Source organism: Urocitellus parryii, chromosome 4, assembly GCF_045843805.1.
Source record: "Urocitellus parryii isolate mUroPar1 chromosome 4, mUroPar1.hap1, whole genome shotgun sequence".
Classification (NCBI taxonomy): domain Eukaryota; kingdom Metazoa; phylum Chordata; class Mammalia; order Rodentia; family Sciuridae; genus Urocitellus; species Urocitellus parryii.
This window is the reverse complement of record NC_135534.1, coordinates 12,389,003-12,406,998: the sequence shown is the minus strand read 5'-3', so window position 1 is coordinate 12,406,998 and position 17,996 is coordinate 12,389,003. Positions and strand designations below refer to the sequence as shown.

Sequence of the window (17,996 nt, the reverse complement as noted above, 5' to 3'; positions counted from 1 at the left end):
GGGCTTCTTGGTAGTCAGGGCCGTGTGCTCCCCCCGCCCCTCGACCTTCCCAGCTGAGGGTGCTTCTGTTACAGACAGACACAAGGAGGTGGCTATGTTTATTGTTTTCTTTTTTTAATGAAACTAGATCACTGCTTACAAAAACCTGTGCGCTCCCTCAAGCCCATCCCCTTCACAGTGCCCTTGGCTCGGCCTCTCCCTGTCTCACAGGAACTGAGACAGTGGGGAGAACAGCCACCACCTCAAGGGGAGAGGCCCCGGGCTGCAACCCTGAGCCTTTACAGGGTGACAGCTCTTCCTCCTATGTCCATTCCTGTGGGGCTTAGAGGCACATGGATGAGGGTGGTCCATGCTGCCATGGCTCTCAGGCCACCACCCAGACCAGAGTGAAATGATGTGAATGTCCCACCCACAGATGCCCCCTCCCCCCACCCTCCCACCCCAAATTCTACCCCACTACTGATATGAGGCCCAGCTTCTCAGAGAAGGCGTGGGGCCTACAGGCTGTAGAACTTGAGGCTCCTATCCATGCCAGTCGAAGCGATGAACTTGGCGTGGTGCCCAAAGGCCACCCCTGTGGTCAGGCCACTGTGTTCTGAGGAGAGAGACACAAGGCAGCTATGAAAAGGCTTTTCCTTCTTCAGGCCTCAACACTAGCCCCTAGTGACATTCTTCCAACATAACTTCATCAGGTCCTTATCACCCGGCTGGTACTACTGGTCTGCTCTTGGCAGCTGACGAGACACGGGGGCAGGCAGCTCTCATCTACTCACCACTTACTCCGTCCTCAGTTGGGATGAATGAATAAAGGAAGGCCAGCCGCCTTCTCACCTAAGCTTTCTAGGCAACTCACTGTGTTCAGTTTGCCGGTGTGTGTCTGATTCTAACTGGGGTAACTCATGGCCATCCATCCTAAAACCCAGCAAGAATTCACCTTCATGGTAATGAGTGACTTGTCCCTAGACTTAGCGTCCACCCACTCTCCATTAAAACACCTGCTCTATGCTTCCAGCCTGCTTTCTTCCTAAGAGCTCCAAATGGAAACACGGGGCCCAGGTCGTCAGGCCTCAAAGCCCTTTGCACAGACACTGAGCAGCTCAGGAGAAGGTGAGGTGTGGGCCAGTATCTTGAATTCTTGACCACTATCTGCTAATGAGGACAAGAATTTCACCAAAAAGATAATGGCAGCTACCATTCAATCGGCACTTAAGTGAGCACTGGGCACCCTGTTACCATGCATGCCACCTCCATGTCACCAGCTGGCACACTCTGTAAAGCAATGCCAATATCCCCATTCTTAAAAATGACTAAGTTAAGCTCTGAAGGAAAGTCTCAGGCCAGGGCCATCTGACCAGGAGGAGGTCGGAACTCCAGTGTGCACTGGCTCTGTACTTGCCACTAATGAGGACTTGTGGAATCACTCTAACCTGCCTTCCTAACTGACTGCTCATTCCATTATTGCAAAGACCAGATCTCTCTTACTCACTGTTCAAATCCTACATGGACTAAGGCACAACAGTGAACAACAGCAGCAAATCCTCACCATGTCCCAGTCGCTGTTCTAACCTGTGTCTATGTATATTCTCATGTAAACCTCAACAATTCCACTTGAGTGTATGATTATCATTCCAATTTTTCCATAGCTCTAGGAAGTAACTTGCCCAAAGTCATGCAGCTGGGGAGTGGGAGAGTGAGTTTTAATGCTTACAGTCAAGTCCTTTCCCTGATAACAATGCTCTCCTGCCTCAGGGAGTGATTCAAAAGCTGCCTGGGCACATTCATGACAAACCCAGAGGATCCCACCCCAGGGAGGCTTCCAACTTCCCTCTGGGCCTGGGCACCCAAAGGTCTCAGAACCCCAGGGCCAGCCTGTACCTGTAAAGTGAAGAATTTCTGTCCATTGTTTACAGATGAAGATCTGGACATCTGTGCCCCCGAGGGCCAGGTAGGTGCCGCTCTGGTCAAAGATCAGAGACTTCACCTGCCAGAACCAGAAAAAATGATTATGTAAAGGGAACATAAACTATAGAGCAACCAGGGACAAACAGAAGCAGCTTAGTTTGATAATTAATCGATAAATGAGGATGAGAAGCAACCAAGAGCACTGTGGAGGGGGCGCACCTCAAAGTTGTTGTCAAGCTGCAACGTCTTGAAGTTCTTTAGCTTGCGCAAGTCCCACAACTTGACAGAGGAGTCATCAGCTGCTGTAGCCAGATAGTACCCGTTCTCAGAGAAGGCGATGCTGGTGATGGGGCCCGAGTGGCCAGGGAAGTTGGCCACATTGGTGCGTTCCTACAGTTGGGGGTATATTAAAATACGTCACCCACTGGATACAAGAGGAAGAAAATGAGGCCACTGAACTCTTACCTCTCAAACATCCTCCTCTGTCCTTTAGGGAAGGACAGCCAGCAGGTATAGCAGGTGCAGAGGGTCCAGCCCAGGGTTTCCATACCATAGGCATCACACCTTAGCCCAAAGCCAGTTATTTTCCCACCCCTAGGACATTCCCAGGGCCGATGCCATATGCACCCATTCAGCTCCCCAAACCCATACCCCAGATGGAGGCCTGCCATGTCCTACCTTCAAGTCCCAGATCTTGATCTGAGAGTCCATGGTTCCTGTTCCAAAAATGAGCCCATCAGGGTGGAACTGCGCACAGGTGAGAGCTATGAAGAAGGGGAGATGGACACATGGTCAGAGCACATGGGGGGAGACTAAGAGCAGCAAGTCAGGAGCCTGTTCTCCACATTTCTAAAGTGCCCAGCATAGTAAAGCCTGGCATTAGGCAGATGTTAGTGGGAAGTGTTGTCTTTAAAAGAACAAATGAGCGAGTGACTAAATAAACCCTAAGAATCAATGTTAAACAGCAAATAAGAAAGCCTGCTGCCTCTGAGGCAACTTACAGCAGCCAGAGGTCTCATCTGTCACCTTGGTGAGCACACGCCCTGTCTGGATGTCAGAGAAGGCCCAGTACTGAAAAGAGACAGAGAAGCCAATGAGAGATGGGTTCCCCAGGGTTTGGTGGTCCTTCAGGAGGAGAGACCCTGGTGCAGCAAGTGCTGGCAAAGCTAGCTCCTCCCAGCTGAGGAAGTATTCTTGGGGCTCTGGGTAACTGGCCGCAGTTAGCAAGATGCCCTCTCCGCCCAGGACATTCAAGCTCAGGGACCAGCAGGCCTCTTCAGGGCACTGGCTGAGACCGCACCTGGTCATCAGAGGAGCTCAGGAGATAGTCACCAGTGGCGTGGAGGCTGAGGCCTGTCACAGCGCTTTCATGGGCCCGGACAACCTGCACACAAGAGGTGTTTGGGACAGACCAAATCCTGATGGTGGCATCTGGGGAAGCAGAAAATACCAGGTCCTGAAACGAAAGCCAAGAGGCAGAATGTCAGAGAGAGAGAGAGAGATATCTCATAACAATCTTGGCCATGGACAAGACTGGCACAGCTACCAACAGTTGCTTCTCCTCTTGGCCCTGCCCTGCCTAAAACCATCCACCCAACAATGATGCTCCAGGGGACCAACCGTTAACACTATGTAAAAGGCCAAACATCAGCCCTTTGGGAGGCCTCACCACCTAGTGGTAAGAAGGTTAACTGCAACAGAGAGCGATTCCCACTCCACTTTCTGGATCACAGTGTGGCTAGAGCCACTGAGGAAAGGAACTTGTTTGATTTGCCCTTTTGCCCTGAGTGACTAATGGCTACTGGATCTGGAAAGGATTGCAAGGCCATGTTCCTGCGTAGCCCTCACTTTTGGATTGCAGGGCCAAGTTAATTCTCCAGCAGAAGGGGAGGATTTACACGATCTCTCTTAACAGATTAATTTGATTTAGTTTAGGACATTAGAAGCCATAAGATAAAAACAAGTGCCGGGCTGGGGCTGTAGCTCAGTGGCAGAGCGCTTGCCTAGAATGCGTGAGGCACTGGGTTTGATCCTCAGCACCACATAAAAATAAACAAATAAAATAAAGGCATTCTGTCCATCTACAACCATTAAAAAAAAAAAGTGCCACCTTTTAACAACATACTTTCAAAAAAGATACACATATTAACACCAAGTAAGCAGAAAAACGTGTTTTCAATTTGAATTGTTTAGTTTTATAAACAATTTGCCACTCATCCACTCTCATGAGCGACCTTTATCCTCTAATCCAAAGGTTCTCAACTGTTTGAACCCACACCAATTTTAACAGTCAACATGAAGCAGCATGGACACTGATCTGTCTTCCTCTGATACCTCCGAGTCAAGACTGTCTTGAGCTTTATTTTCCATAGTTTGTATTATGAGCATGTCATAAAAAATTTTTCTTTTCCTAGTGTAAAATATTTCAGTGAACGTGCTTTATAAAACTGCATTTTCTTGCTGCCCATGGCTTGAAGACCACTGCTTCAGCTAGTCCTACGCAGAGAACGATCTCCTACTCCACAGGCCCTTAATGCCCATTCTAATTCAGAGCCCCTCCTCAGCCCCACTTCACCAAGGAGATAGTGTGGGTGAGGGGGTCCCATACCACTGAAAATGGCTCAAGAAAGAGGGACCAAGAATGGTCACGAGAACCCCTTACCTGGGAAGGGTGAAACACCACACTGGTGACCTTCTTGGTATGGCCTTTGAGGGTGGCCAGGATTTGCTCTGAACTCTTATCGAAAACGACAACGTTCTTATCCGCCCCACCTGAAAAAGACCCAACGACCAAAACTGAGTAAGATTTATTCAGATCCCTTGATCTAAGAAGGTATTTCTGTCCCCAGAGCCATGAACAGGACCAGGATCATGTATCTTCTCCTGCTGCTGCTCCCAGTTCCAGCCTGCTGGGCCAGGACCAGACTCACCAGTGAGGATCTTGTTGGTGTCAGAGGGGCAGAGGTCCAGGGCAAGAATCCCAGGAATGCTGGCACTGTGCAATCCCTTTACAAAAAAAGCCACATCAAATCCAGTCATAGCCAAATGGAGGCAAGCCACAAAGCCACACAGCTCGCCTATCCCCATCTCCAGTCATCCTCCCCAGCCAGCGGATCAAGAGTGACTCCTATTCCTTATCTGTTCAGCTTGGCCTTCTGCCTAGATGCCGACCTCTTCAACTGCATGACTAGGAAACCCAGATCTGGGCAGGAGAAGCAGCTCTGGCAACTCAGCAGCCAAACAAGATACAGGGCCAGTGGTCTGAATAGCTTTCTACTCACTGGTCCCCATGTGGGCCCACCCCAGAAACAGCAAATGGGGGGCCATCTCCAAGTTAGAAAGGCCTCAGCCACTCACCACATGGGAAGCCACCTGCCGGTATTTGCTGAGCTCTTCTGGTTTCACCAGCTCCTCAGGTACGGTTTTTCCTCTCTGAGAAAATGAAAAAGCCCAAGAAAAGCAGCTATAAGCGCAAGATTCAGGCACCCCCTTCCCTAAGGAGTCAAGGGCCTCATGTCAGGCCAGCTCTCTCTCCTGGCTCCAGAAAAAGACTCACCTTCTTACGCTCCGTGGTTAGCACAGTGGCCTTGTCTTGCAGCTAGGGAAGACAAAGGAGAAGAGGCTCAATGTGAGATAAGTGACCTTGCCAGGACAAGGACATGCTGGATTTCAATCACAAGCATCACCAAGAAAGTGCCACCTGCCAGTTCTACGGGAAAGGCTAGCTGATCTCTTTCACTTTCACTCCAACCTTATGAGGTGGGTGTCAATGACCTTATTTTACAGATGAGGAAACTGGGTCTCAGAGAAGTGATGTCATTAGCCAAAGTCACAGAAGTGATAAATGGCAGAACAATGACATGTTACCAGATCTGCACAGCTCCCAGATCAGGTCTGTGCCATGAAGATGAGAACTCAAGATGCATGTTGACAAGCTGACCTACTAGGAAAAACACTATCAAGCCCCACAAACAAGGACTGTGGGTGCAACAGAGCACTGGACTGGAATCAGGAGCCCAGCTATCCATCTTATGAGCTGTGTCTTTGAATCTGAATCTCAGGATCTTCAAGTATAAATAAAGATAACCTTGTTCTGTTTCCCTCACGGGGGGGGGGGGGGGGAGGAAACATGGCACAAAGTGGTTTAATATCTACAAAGAATTGCAATAACAACAAGAGCTAAAATTTACACTTATCAGAAATTAAATCTTTTCTACCATAAGTCCCGAAGTAGGTACTATTATTCTTAGGTGAGAAGCCAGGGAAATGAAACACAGAAAGAGTGGCTAAGTCAGCTAAGGTTATAAAGCTTGCAAGTGGCAGCATCAAAATACAAGCCCAGAGAAGTCAGGCGTGGTGGTGCACACCTATAAGTCTATCAACCTGGGAAGCTGAGGCAAGAAGATCACATGTTCAAGACTAGCCTCAGTAACTTAGAGAAACCCCATCTCAAAATAAAAATTATAAAGGACCAAGGATGTAGCTCAATGGTCAAGTGTCCCTGGGTTCAATTTCCAGCAAAAAAAACAAAAATAAGCCCAGGCGATCTGGGCTCAGAGTCCCTGCTCTGCACTACTACACACCACTCCCACACGTGTGGGGTTTCATTCACACTGCACCCAAGGCAGATGGTGAAAGTGAGGGCCCATCAACATTCCCACCAAGAGAAAGCACAACTTACCTTCTGGATAATCTCGGGGGTCATTCCCACCAGCTCGCCCAAATCCATGGGCTCACCTGAACCCTGTAGAGAGGAAAGATGAAGGTGAGAGAGGCACAGAGCACCAGACACCTACAGAAGGAGGCTAAGTGGGCTGCCACGACAAACGGGCAGCTGGTGAGGAAAAGGGGACACTCACCACAACACTTGGCTGTGAGCTTGGCACAGTCTGGGGCACAATGAGGCCAGCCTGTGGTTTCAGGGTAGCCAGAGCTGGGAGAAAAGATAAAGTTAGAAACGGAATAGCACAAAGCAGGACCAGCCTAGAGTGGGGGGTGGCAAGGGAGAGGCTGCACCTTCTCGGGCAGCAGTGACTTCCTTGGTGAGACGGGCAATGACACGGCAGGCAGCATCATGCTGGTACAGAGCATGGGACAACTCCTGGCGGGTTGTCTGCAGCTGCTGGCGCAGAGTGAAGCTGTGCAGCATGACCGCATCCTGGGAGAGGGAAATGCCACTGTGAGGGGTGGGAGGGAACAGGAGCATGCAGCAGTCACCCCAAGAAGAGAACCTCCTCCTATCCCACACAGACCAAAACAAGAGACCTAAGCAACATCCGGTGACCCTAAACATGCAGACAAACACGAGCTCCTGCCCCACACCAAATACTGGATAGAAAAAGGAGCCAGCTCTTTCCCATCCCCACCTTCTCTAATTTACCAGCAAATCATAGATGTAATGTTGTCACCTGCTGCCACTTTGATCACCATCCTTGTGTGAGACAATAAGCTAGACAGTCCCCCAAAGCTGCACTCATTCACTTGCCACTCATTCATATTTCACAGCACCTACATACCAGGTGCTGTTCTTAGTGCTCTTAGTGTCGAAAGAAACAAGCCCCTGATGTTATAAGGCTTATACTTTAATTTTATTCTACTCCTCACAAAATCTAGGCCCATTACTGTGCTATCGTCTTGCTCCTCAAGAAAGAAAGGCTGGGTGTAGCTCAATGACGGAGCACCCGCCTAGCGTGCCTAAAGCCCTGGGAGAAATACCGCCATCCTTCCAATCCCCAAGTCCCAGTCTAGTGATGCATACTTTCAAAGTTGGGAAGGCATTGATTCTCAACCAGAAACTCACCCACTCATCTTGTAAGGCTTTCAGAATGGCCGGGATGCTGGTGGCTGAGGGTGGCTTGGGACGGATTGGGTGAGCAACTGTCAAGAGAGGCAAAGCAGGTATGAAGAACCATAAGTGAAGGACTCTTCCCTTCCTTTACCTCTTCTCCCTTTAGCCATGAACAATTACCATCTTTTCCTCCGCCAGGCTGGCTCCCCCACCCTACTCTCTCCAGCTAAGCTAAGATGGCCCTGCACTAAGATGAGTCAGCAGGCACCTTTGATGTCGATGAGCTGCTCCTCTGAGAGAGGCTGGTTGTTGATTGGATCTGTACCATTTTCTGCAATGTACTTCTCAATGAGCCGCCGCTCGTACACATGATTAGAGACAGGGGACACACATGGGTGTTCTGGCACTTCATTGGAGACTGTAGAGAGAGGCAGGCAGTGAGCTTGGAGTGAAAGGAATGTTGGGCCTATGGGATTCATCATGTGCTATGGTTCCTCACATGCTGTTAGCCCCAATAAGACCCCCGCATCCACACCCTCAGCCAACAGGAAGCAATTTGCTAACCGTTCAGTTAGTCTCCTGACAGAGTCAACAAATAATTATTGTACTAAGAGCCAGGTACCTAGGGAGTAGTCAACAAGCTCTGCCCATCTCATTTTTCAACACAGATGGATAGGCACATGACATGAAGATACACATGAAGTCACTCAGATCTCTGCCACTCACCTCAGTTTAGAACTCTGACAGATTATCAAGGATATCGCAAAGTAATGCAATAAGAACTACAATAAGAGCAAGCATTTTCATGGTGTTTACTATATGCCAATCATGATTTTCAGCCCTTTCCATAGATTAGTTTGTGACCCCCTTAAGGATAGTGATTACAGCTGGTCTCTGGCTTCCAGCACAGTGCAGATGCCCAGCAGACACTGAGTAAACATCTAAGCAGATGAGTGAATGAGTGCACAAGTGCTGGGGCTCAGAAAACAAGACCCCAAAGTACGGAGCTTTGGTATGCTGGTATTTTGGATTCAAGAAGATTGGAAGGCCTCAGACGCAGGCTCAGAACTAACATTTTGCTGCCCTTCTCTGGCTCTCCAGTTTCCAGCCTTTTCCTTTCCCTAGCAAATGCTGGGAGGGTCTTTCTCTGAACTTCCCTTAACCAGGGAAGACTGGATCACATGAGTAGAGGTGAACGAAGGCCTTCTCCATGCTCAGTCACCTATTCTTTAGAGAGCTTTTATTACTTGAGTATTTTTACCTACACAGCAAGATAATCTTTATTCATATAGTTCTCCTTCCCAAAGCCCCAAGCTCCTCTTCTTTTCTTGTAGCTCAGGGTGCTATATAAGCTTCACTTCTTGGAGTCTCATATTTTGTGGGACTCCTGTGCATATGTAAATAAGTATGTAATTAAAAATGTTTTTTTAATCCTGTTAATCTGCCTACTGTCCAATTATCTCATAGAGTCAATCTATGAACCCTCCAGGGTAATGTTCCCTTATTTACAAAAGATGGTGCTGGGGAATATAAAAATGAGATTCCATGAGATTCCTCAAGACTGAAATAAAACAATGCATGTGAAAATACTTTGCAAACTGTACATTTTTCAACACATGAGATTCCCTTTTCTGTTTATCGTTTCCCTTCCCCTCTTTGGATTAATGGAGATATTCTGAGAACAGAGAAAGGGATGGGTAGCTAGCAAGGGAAAACAGCCGCATGCCACAATAAAACACCAGAGAGAAAAATAGCAAACAGCGTGAAAAAGGCTTGGATTCACGGTCAAAGAACCTACTCCAACACTCAGCTCCGCCACTTACTAGCTATGCATCCTTAGATAAAATTCCCTCTTCCTGTCCTCCTTTGTAAAAACCTGGGTCGTTATTTCTCCCTTTGGGAATTCTTGTGAAGAGAAAATGAGACCACAGACTTGGAAGTGTGTTGTAAACCAATACGCGTTTTAGAAACGTGCGCTGTTTTTATTAGTCATACTGCATGAGGCTGGGAGCCAGACACCTGGCTCTGAGCCCTGTCTCTGTCTCTAGCTCGCTGTGGCGATCTGTGCAAACTGCAGAAGCCCGAATACCCGAGCGTGACCTCGGACAACACCCAGTGCAATGCCTTCAATTTTGCAGATGGGGAAACTGAGGTCCAGGGCCTTGATCCAGATCACAAAGCCAACCGTAGCCGGATTCTAGACAAGTCCTCGGGTTTCCTATACCGAGATCTGTTTCCCCTGCGACAACTCCTTCTGTCCAGACTCTGTAAAACGAGGCGTTGGCCTCAAATAGTCCCTGCGACTACAAACCCGAGGAGCTACGTGAACTGCGCAGCACTGCGCAAATGCAGTCCGCAGTGAGTGGAGGACCACCCTGCTGACGGGCGGCGCTCGGCCTCCAGGCTCCCATTCCCGCCTCGGCCGCGACAGCTGCGCCGCAGCGGCCTGTTCTCACCAGCTCTCCGGCCTTCGGCGACACACGACCCCGCCACCGCCAATACTCACTAGAGCAGATCAGGGACATGGCGCCGCCGCAGCGCTCCCAGTCGCCTCACACTGGGTTCTGGGACTAGTTCCTCAGCTTCCGCGGGCCACTTCCGGTTCCCCGCTGCTTCCGGGACGCTCTGCAGCAAGCAGGGAGCTACCCCACGAAGCGAGGAGCGCGTAGAGCTTCACGTGGGAATGTGGCCGGTGGCGCGCCTCAGCCCTCTGCACCTAACGGAAACTGCCCTTTCCCAGAATGCAACCGGACAGGAAAAAGCCCGCCTCCGAACGCCCGGTTATTTCCGAACTGACTCGGCTACTTTCGGAAAGCGCTCCCAGGGCACGAAGGAGGCGGGAAGGAGAGTGGAAACTACATTTCCCATAATGCAGAGGGAACGTAAAGCCAAAGCGATTCGCTAGTGCTTGTTTTAAGAGCCGTGCTGCACTGGGCCAGAGCTCTTAGTCTTTCAAACTCCTAGTCTTTCAAACACCTAGTCTTTCAAACACCAGCCAGGAAATAGTTCTGGCCTTGCCTCTACTACCAGTTTGCTCCGCCAGCTCGGGCAAGTCATTGGCTTTTCTGCCCACGATGTTTGAAATATGATTTCTCATACATGCGCACACTCACAAACTCATGCAAGATTTTAAGCCCCAAAGTCCGACGTCAAGAAGGCGAGGCCAGGGCTGGGGATGTGGCTCAAGCGGTAGCGCGCTCGCCTGGCATGCGTGCGGCCCGGGTTCGATCCTCAGCACCACATACAAATATGTTGTGTCCGCTGAAAAACTAAAAAAAAATAAATATTAAAAAATTCTCTCTCTCTCTTTAAAAAAAAAAAAAAGAAGAAGAAAAAAGAAGAAGGTGAGGCCTTTGGAAAGTTGGTTAAATTAGATTAAATCATTAGGGTGGAGCCCCATAATTAAATCTGTTTTCTTTGTAAGGAGGAGAGATCAGAGGTGCAGACATATTTGCTGGCTCCCACCCATGAAGTGGTACCCAAGGAGGGAAGCCTTACCAGAGCCTGTGCCATGCTGTTTGGACCTTGCACCTCCAAAACAATGAGCCAAAATAAGCCTCATATATATATACATGTATAGTAGCTTGCCTTGGGTAGTTTGTTAAGGTAATGAAAAGCTGCCTAATTTGCTGCCACTTTGTCTTCTAGATTTCTTCCTGCTGAGATAGTGTATGATTATAGTGTATCTATAAGATGTTAACTGGGTGTGGTGGCACACAGCTGTAATCCCAGGAACTTGGTTCTGAGACAGGAGGATTGCAGGGGATGTAACCCTGGGAGGATATGAAATACACAAACATGAAAGGAAAGTGACCACAACACTAGGAGCAACCAAGAGATCTTTATTGTAGCAGTGCAACAAAGGAGAAAAGAGAGAAAGAGAAGGGGAGAGAGAGAGAGAGCGAGAGACAGAGCAAGAGAGAGAGCAAGAGAGAAGGGGGCCTGGCAGGAGGGAGTTTTTATAGCGCAAATCTAATGGGGTCTCCAGGTTTGCAAGCTGCCTTGTTGGCACACAAGGGGGTTAAGTGCTCCGCCTTGAGCAGGGAGTTGAGTGTTCAGCCTTGAGCAGGGGGGCGAAGCACTCAGCCTTGAGCGGGGGCTTGGGCCTTTGGGCTTGAAGCAAACAGGTGATAAAGAACCAGACAGAGGGTTTGAGTGGCCAGGTCATCCTGCAGACATATTTGGCATGCCCTGCAGACAGCTTACTCAGCCTGTCCTGCACCTAACATTCCTTGCTTTTTGTTTTTCTAAGTGACATGGGGGACGGCGTAAAGTCCTCTAGCCACTTCCTGCTTAATGATGGGTGGCATGGAACCTAGAAGGGAAAATGGAGGAATGTTCAGAGGACAGGTCTGAGGACACCAGGGCAGCCAAAAATAACATCCAGTGGCTATAGACAGTTATCTTGGAAGGGGCAAAGTCCATAAAGGTTCCTTGAAGCCATAGGTTGTCAAAGGCATCAAACCATTTCTGAGCGGAGGAGATCTTTGGTATCAGCTATTGATCCTGTCGTAGGGGCTCTAGGAAGTATCGGAGGTGGCTTGAATTCAGTAATGGAAAGGGTGACAGGCCGACTGCAGCCAGTAGAAGGACAAACACTTTGACTCATAAACTGAGAGTGGGTGGTGTCATCCTGGTGCCATGTTTCTTGAATGTAGAAGTGGCATCTGTGGTTTGAGATAAAAACTTGAGAGAGAATAATGATTAGTAAAAAAAGAAGATTGTCGAGAAATTTTGAGTTTGGTGGGTGTGGTGGAAATCCAGGACTGGATATTTGGAACAGGTGCCTTTTTAAGGTGGGAGACATGGTACCAGGGAGAGTGTCTAAAAGCTTGATCACCATTGGGGTAATAAGTATCACTGTATGAACCTCCGTCGAGGTTCCAACGATTGAGAATGCAGTTCCTGAATTAAGACTGAGTCACTCAGTTGAAGAGGGTCCAATTCATTTGCTGGGATTGAGGCAATGAATGGCGCAGGAAGGCACTGATCTGCATGTTCCCTTAGGAGTTTGCATAGAAGTGTGAGATAGGGCAGGTAGGACACAAGGGGAGGAGGAGTGATTGGAAAGCTTTGGGTGTTAAGAAAGGGCATCCATAGAGTTGCTCAAAGGGGCTAAGGCCTGAGGGGGCCCTTGGGGCTGCCTGAATTCAGGTGAGGGCCAACGGCAGGAGATTCGGCCAGAAGAGCCTGAGTTCAACAGCAAGTTTAGAGAGATCAACCTTGAGAATGCTATTAGGCCTCTCAACCTTACCCGAGGATTGGGGTTGGTAGGGGATGTGGAGCCTCCAAGTGATGTTGAGGCCTATGGAGACTAGTTGAACAACCTGAGAAGTGAAGGCTGGACTGTTGTCTGACTGGATGGAGGCGGGAAGTTCAAACCTGGGAATGATCCCCTCAATGAGGATGGAGGCAATGGTTTTGGCAATTTCCCTGGATGTAGGGAAGGCTTCTATCCAACAACCTGAAAAAGTATCAACCAAAGTAACTAGGTAGTGAAGCCTTTCGTGCCTAGGCACATGAGTGAAGTTGATCTACCAGTCTTCGCCTGGGTGGTGGCTCCTCATCTGATGTATGGGAGTTTAGGTTTGATGCTTCCTTGTGGGGATACTATAGAGCAGACAGAACAAGCAGAGTGGACCTGCCAGAGAGTAGTTCTCATTCCTAGGACGTGAAAGAGGGGTTGTAAAATCTGGAAAAGGGGTTAGGGAGGGTTTTAGGTGGGGGCAGTCTCTGGAGTTAGAGGAGTTGGTCATGAGTCCTAGGTCTCCGTCTTGGGCATCAGGGGCTGGTAGTCTTAAAGAAGTAGTTGATTGACTGACTGGTTGGTGAATTTGTGTATGTGATCTTGCAGGAACTTCTGTAGGCAATTTAATAGACATGGTCCTATTAGGAGAAACATAAAAAGGACATAAACATAAAAAGGGGTCTAGCGAGGGGGAGGAGCCAAGGCCATAGGGAAACAGTTTTATTTGGTTGCAGCTGGATTCAGAGGGCACAGGTTCTGCTGTAATCAATTAATTCCCTGAACCCCAAGTTTAGGTAGTTTCAGAATTTTGCACCAAGCATGTAAGGGGAAGGGCTCTGAAGTTCACAGTCTGCAGAAGTTCACAAAAAGCAGTTTTTTGGTTTTTTTTTCTGCTCTGGGCAAGTTAACCCTTCAAGGACACCTGGGAAGGGGAGAGCTTTTTCTTCCCTATCTTTCCTCCCCCTGCCAGCTGTTACTATGGAGCCCAGTAGGTAGCACCCTTATCTTAGAAATGTAGTCATCTCTGTGAAGCCCAGCTCAAGGCCAGAGGCCTTATTTACATATTTTTGTGAAAAACTAGTAAGGGGGTGTCCAGCACCTGGAGTGCTGATTTTTCCCAGACAGTGGCCACGTAAAAACAGGCAACATGAAAAGAGGAAGTTCATCTACACTGAACTCTTTTGTAGAGATTCTTTTGCTGAAAGTCCTAAAATCAGCCATGGTGAAGATTCTGGAGAAGGTCAGTTAAGACTTTTCTGTGGGCCTGGTAGGGAGGAGGAAGACGGTAGGCCGGGCTGAGAGCAGCTCTGGTGGATCTGAGAATGAGGAAGGAGATGTGAAAGAATAATGGGAAAGGGGTTTGGGATTTTCCTAGCAAGGAAAACTTGAGCAGCAGAACAGGTAGAGCAGAGGGGAAGACGGGAATGAATATGGGACCGGGTGTGGGCACTGACAGGAGAAGAGAGGAGTGAGTGGGTGGAGGGGTACCTTCAGTACCTGCTGCCTCATGAAAAGGGGCAACAGTCTGAGGAAGGGTGGTGGTGTAGGTTTTTTATCTAATAATTGGAAGGGAGAAATCAGGTTGCTTAGGTGGGGGTGAGGATGGAGTCTGGGGCAGAAGGCTGAGGGTGAGGATCTGTTGGAGCCTGGTGATAGGGTGGAGGTTCATCAGCAGGGTCAAAAGTAGTGGATGAGTCTGGAGGAGAAGAAAGTTGGGTATCGGTGGTTGGGGGAGTTGGTTTGCAAGCTAGAAGAATTTGTAGAGGTTTGCAAGAGGTGCAGAGAGCAGGATTGGAACTGGACATAAGCGAACTCTACCCATTTTTTCAAATGCTCACAATAATTGTAGAGATCCCTTAGAATGGGGGGATTCAGGGACCCAAAAGGGGGCCATCTGCTTTGGTTGTCCAAGGGATAAGTGGGCCAGGCCTGGGTGCTATAATTGATCAATTTTGGGGGTTTGATGTCTGGTGTCAAGGAGAGGGTTTTGAGGTTATCCAAGAGGCATTGTAGGGGAGAGTCGACCGGCAGAGAGGACACATTACCCATGTCGCAAACGTAGTATAAAGAGGAGGGAAGAGGATGCAGAGATAGTATAAGAGAGAAGGAGGAAACTGATTTATTGGCAAAAGGGGCGTCCCCGCTAGAGCCAAAAATCAGGAGTGCCCAAGTGGCAGGTTCGAGCTGCAGAGATTGGTCGTCACCGAATCCTGACAGTCGAAGCTGTCATCCTGGATGGAGCCGGAGCAGTGGGAGATCTTGGCCAAGGCTTTTCGGGACCCCTCCTGGAGAGGCTGGAGACTCCCAGGGCCAGAAAGAGGGGAAAGAGAGAGACAGGGGAAGAGAGAGGAAGGGGAGGGTAAGCATCTCTCTAGTGGCCGAGTCTTGAAGGTGTGAGGACTAGAACTTTATGAGAGCCACCGAGACCCTGAAGGTCTGGGTGGGGTGATGTTCAGTTCTCTGTCTAGAGTTCCAGAAGGTTCCACAGTCCTTTGAGGGAGACCTACAAAGCCTATGCTAGGAAACTACCAGCTGAGAAGGGAAGGGAATCATTTTGAACCCAAGAGTCTAATCTGCCCGAGGAAGGAGTCCCTGAGGGCCACCGTGGCCTTGAAGGCTGTGGTGGGGTGCTTTCCTCCCTGCAGGTGGGCAAAGAGGTTTGCCGGACAATCAACGGTCAATCCTCCTGACACCACCATTGGGTTTAGGACTCCAGGAAGGGGAAACTCACCAATCGAAGGCCAGTGGTGGATGGAGTTCAGGCCGTCGGTGAGTGGCACTTCCGAAGGAAGAGGGACCCAAAAGTGGGTTTTAACCCTCTTCCCGGATTTCGGCACTAATGAAAGGAAAGTGACCACAACACTCCGAGCGACCAAGAGATCTTTATTGCAGCAGTGCAACACAGGAGAAAAGAGAGAAAGAGAAGGAGAGAGAGAGAGAGAGTGCAAGAGAGAGAGAGAGAGAGAGAGAGAGAGAGAGAGAGAGCGCAAGAGAGAGAGCAAGAGAGAAGGGGGCCTGGCAGGAGGGAGTTTTTATAGCCCAAATCTAATGGGGTCTCTGGGTCTGCAAGCTGCCTTATTGACACACAAGGGGGTTAAGTGTTTGGCTTTGAGCAGCGGGTTGAGTGTTCAGCCTTGAGCGGGGGCTTGGGCGTTTGGGCTTGAAGCAAACAGGTGATAAAGGACCAGACAGAGGGTTTGAGTGGCCAGGTCATCCTGCAGACATATTTGGCATGCCCTGCAGACAGCTTACTCAGCCTGTCCTGCACCTAACAACTAACTAACTCTCTCTCTCTCTCTCTCTCTCTCTCTCTCTTGCACACACACACACACACACACACACACACACACATATATACATATATATATATTTTCATTCATTCATGTTTTTTATTCATTCTCAGGATCACATAGAGAGCACTGTTGTGGCCTATAAGATATCCAAACAAAATAGCAGGATGGATAGGTGTGTTCTTCACTGAAGATATGTGGATGGGCTGAAATTCAACAGGTGGGTTATATTCAGATAAAAAAGGAGGATAATAAAGAGAATTCCAGGAGGAGGAATAGCATAAACAAAGACTGGAAGAGAAGAACAAATGTTCCAGGTATGAAGGGCAGTGTGGCATAGGGGCCAAGACCATGGACACTGAAGTCAGGAAGTGTGCCAAACCCCGGCTCCACACAGATAATTAGGTGTATGAACTTCTCTATGCCTTGCTTTTCTCACCTGCAAAATAGGGGAATTGACACAAGGGTATGTTAAATAAAATTAAATTACAGGAGGCCATCTCTTTGGATTAACTCCTATGTCCCAGCACACCAGAATAAAATGGAGTCACTCATGCTAAGATTCCATGTCACCAAACCAAAGCTAAATTATTATCTGATCTTCCAAGAAATTCAAAGAGAAAATAGCTAAGTTTCCTAAACAGAACAGTTTCATCCTACAGGATAATAGAGTTCTATCTGCTTTAATCCTTAAAAAAAGTGACCTAAAGCAATCTGATGTTAACCAATCAGTTATCATTATTGTTCTGTATCTCTGTCCTAGCCTGAAAGAAAAGCAGATGATCCATCCACATTTTGGTTTGCTTTTGCTTTCTTCAGTCCTTTTCTGTCTATAAAACTTGCCTCCTGTGCTCAGCCCAACGGAGCACTTATTCTGTTTTATGGAATGAAGTGTCACCTGATTCTAGAAGAGCAAAAGTCCTTAACACCTTTAAACTGAATTGTTGTGGTTTTGTCATTTGATTTGTAGAACTATTATGAAGAGTTAATATGCACAAAAGTGCATCTCTCCCCTGCACCAATAAAATAGCATCCTAATGGATCCTATTTCCAGCCTGGCCTGGCTCTGGTCCACTCTCCATGGAAGAGTCAGTGATCTGCTTTCAATGAAAAATCTATTCACACTCTTCCCCAGGCTTGTCATGCATTCATTCAATATTGATTGGGTACTTCCTGCATACCAGTCTCTGTCCTGATAACTAGAGATACAAAAGATGGATGAGCTGGGTGTGGTGGTGCACACCTGTAACCCCAGCAACTCAGGAGGCTGAGACAGGAGGATCACAAGTTCTGGGCCAGCCTCAGCAACTTAGCAAGGCCTTAGGCAACTTAGCCAGACCCTATCTCAAAATAAAAGATAAAAAGGGCTGGGAATGTGGTGGTTAAGTGCCCCTGGGTTCAATTCCCAGTACCACCCCTCCAAAAAAATTCCAGAAGGTGGTAAGTGCTATGAATATAAGAGAAATCAGAGTAGGGTGAGTAGGAGGTACAGAGGGTTAGAGGGATGGCTACTGTAGGCATCATATTCAGGGGGTCTGTCTCTGAGGAGGTGACATTTTGATGATATCTAAATGAGGGGAAAGAGTTTTGAGACCACAAATAAGGGGAAGTGCTTCTGACAGAGGAAATTTGCCCAAGGTCTTGTACTACCAGGCTCATGCCAGCCCTTCAGCCTCACCTCACCTTCTCTTCAGCCCCACTATTGGGACTGAACCCAGGGGTGCTCTACTCCTGAGCTACATTCCCAGCCATATTTATTTTTCCTTTT

General features: G+C 48.4%; 1 protein-coding gene across 1 annotated transcript; it reads right to left on the bottom strand.

Moving 5' to 3' along the window:
- Window positions 1-446: 446 nt before the first annotated feature.
- On the bottom strand, window positions 447-10,424 carry Prpf19 (pre-mRNA processing factor 19). The gene is made up of 16 exons (XM_026407548.2): window positions 10,197-10,424; window positions 7,959-8,108; window positions 7,703-7,779; window positions 6,919-7,060; window positions 6,762-6,835; window positions 6,584-6,646; window positions 5,459-5,500; window positions 5,260-5,334; window positions 4,833-4,908; window positions 4,565-4,674; window positions 3,203-3,358; window positions 2,904-2,973; window positions 2,581-2,666; window positions 2,122-2,292; window positions 1,876-1,981; window positions 447-595 (listed from the first exon to the last, which is right to left on the bottom strand). Exons 1-16 carry the CDS (start codon window positions 10,213-10,215, stop codon window positions 498-500), a joined length of 1,515 nt encoding a protein of 504 aa, XP_026263333.1. The 5' UTR covers window positions 10,216-10,424; the 3' UTR covers window positions 447-497.
- Between the last annotated feature and the right edge of the window lie 7,572 nt (window positions 10,425-17,996).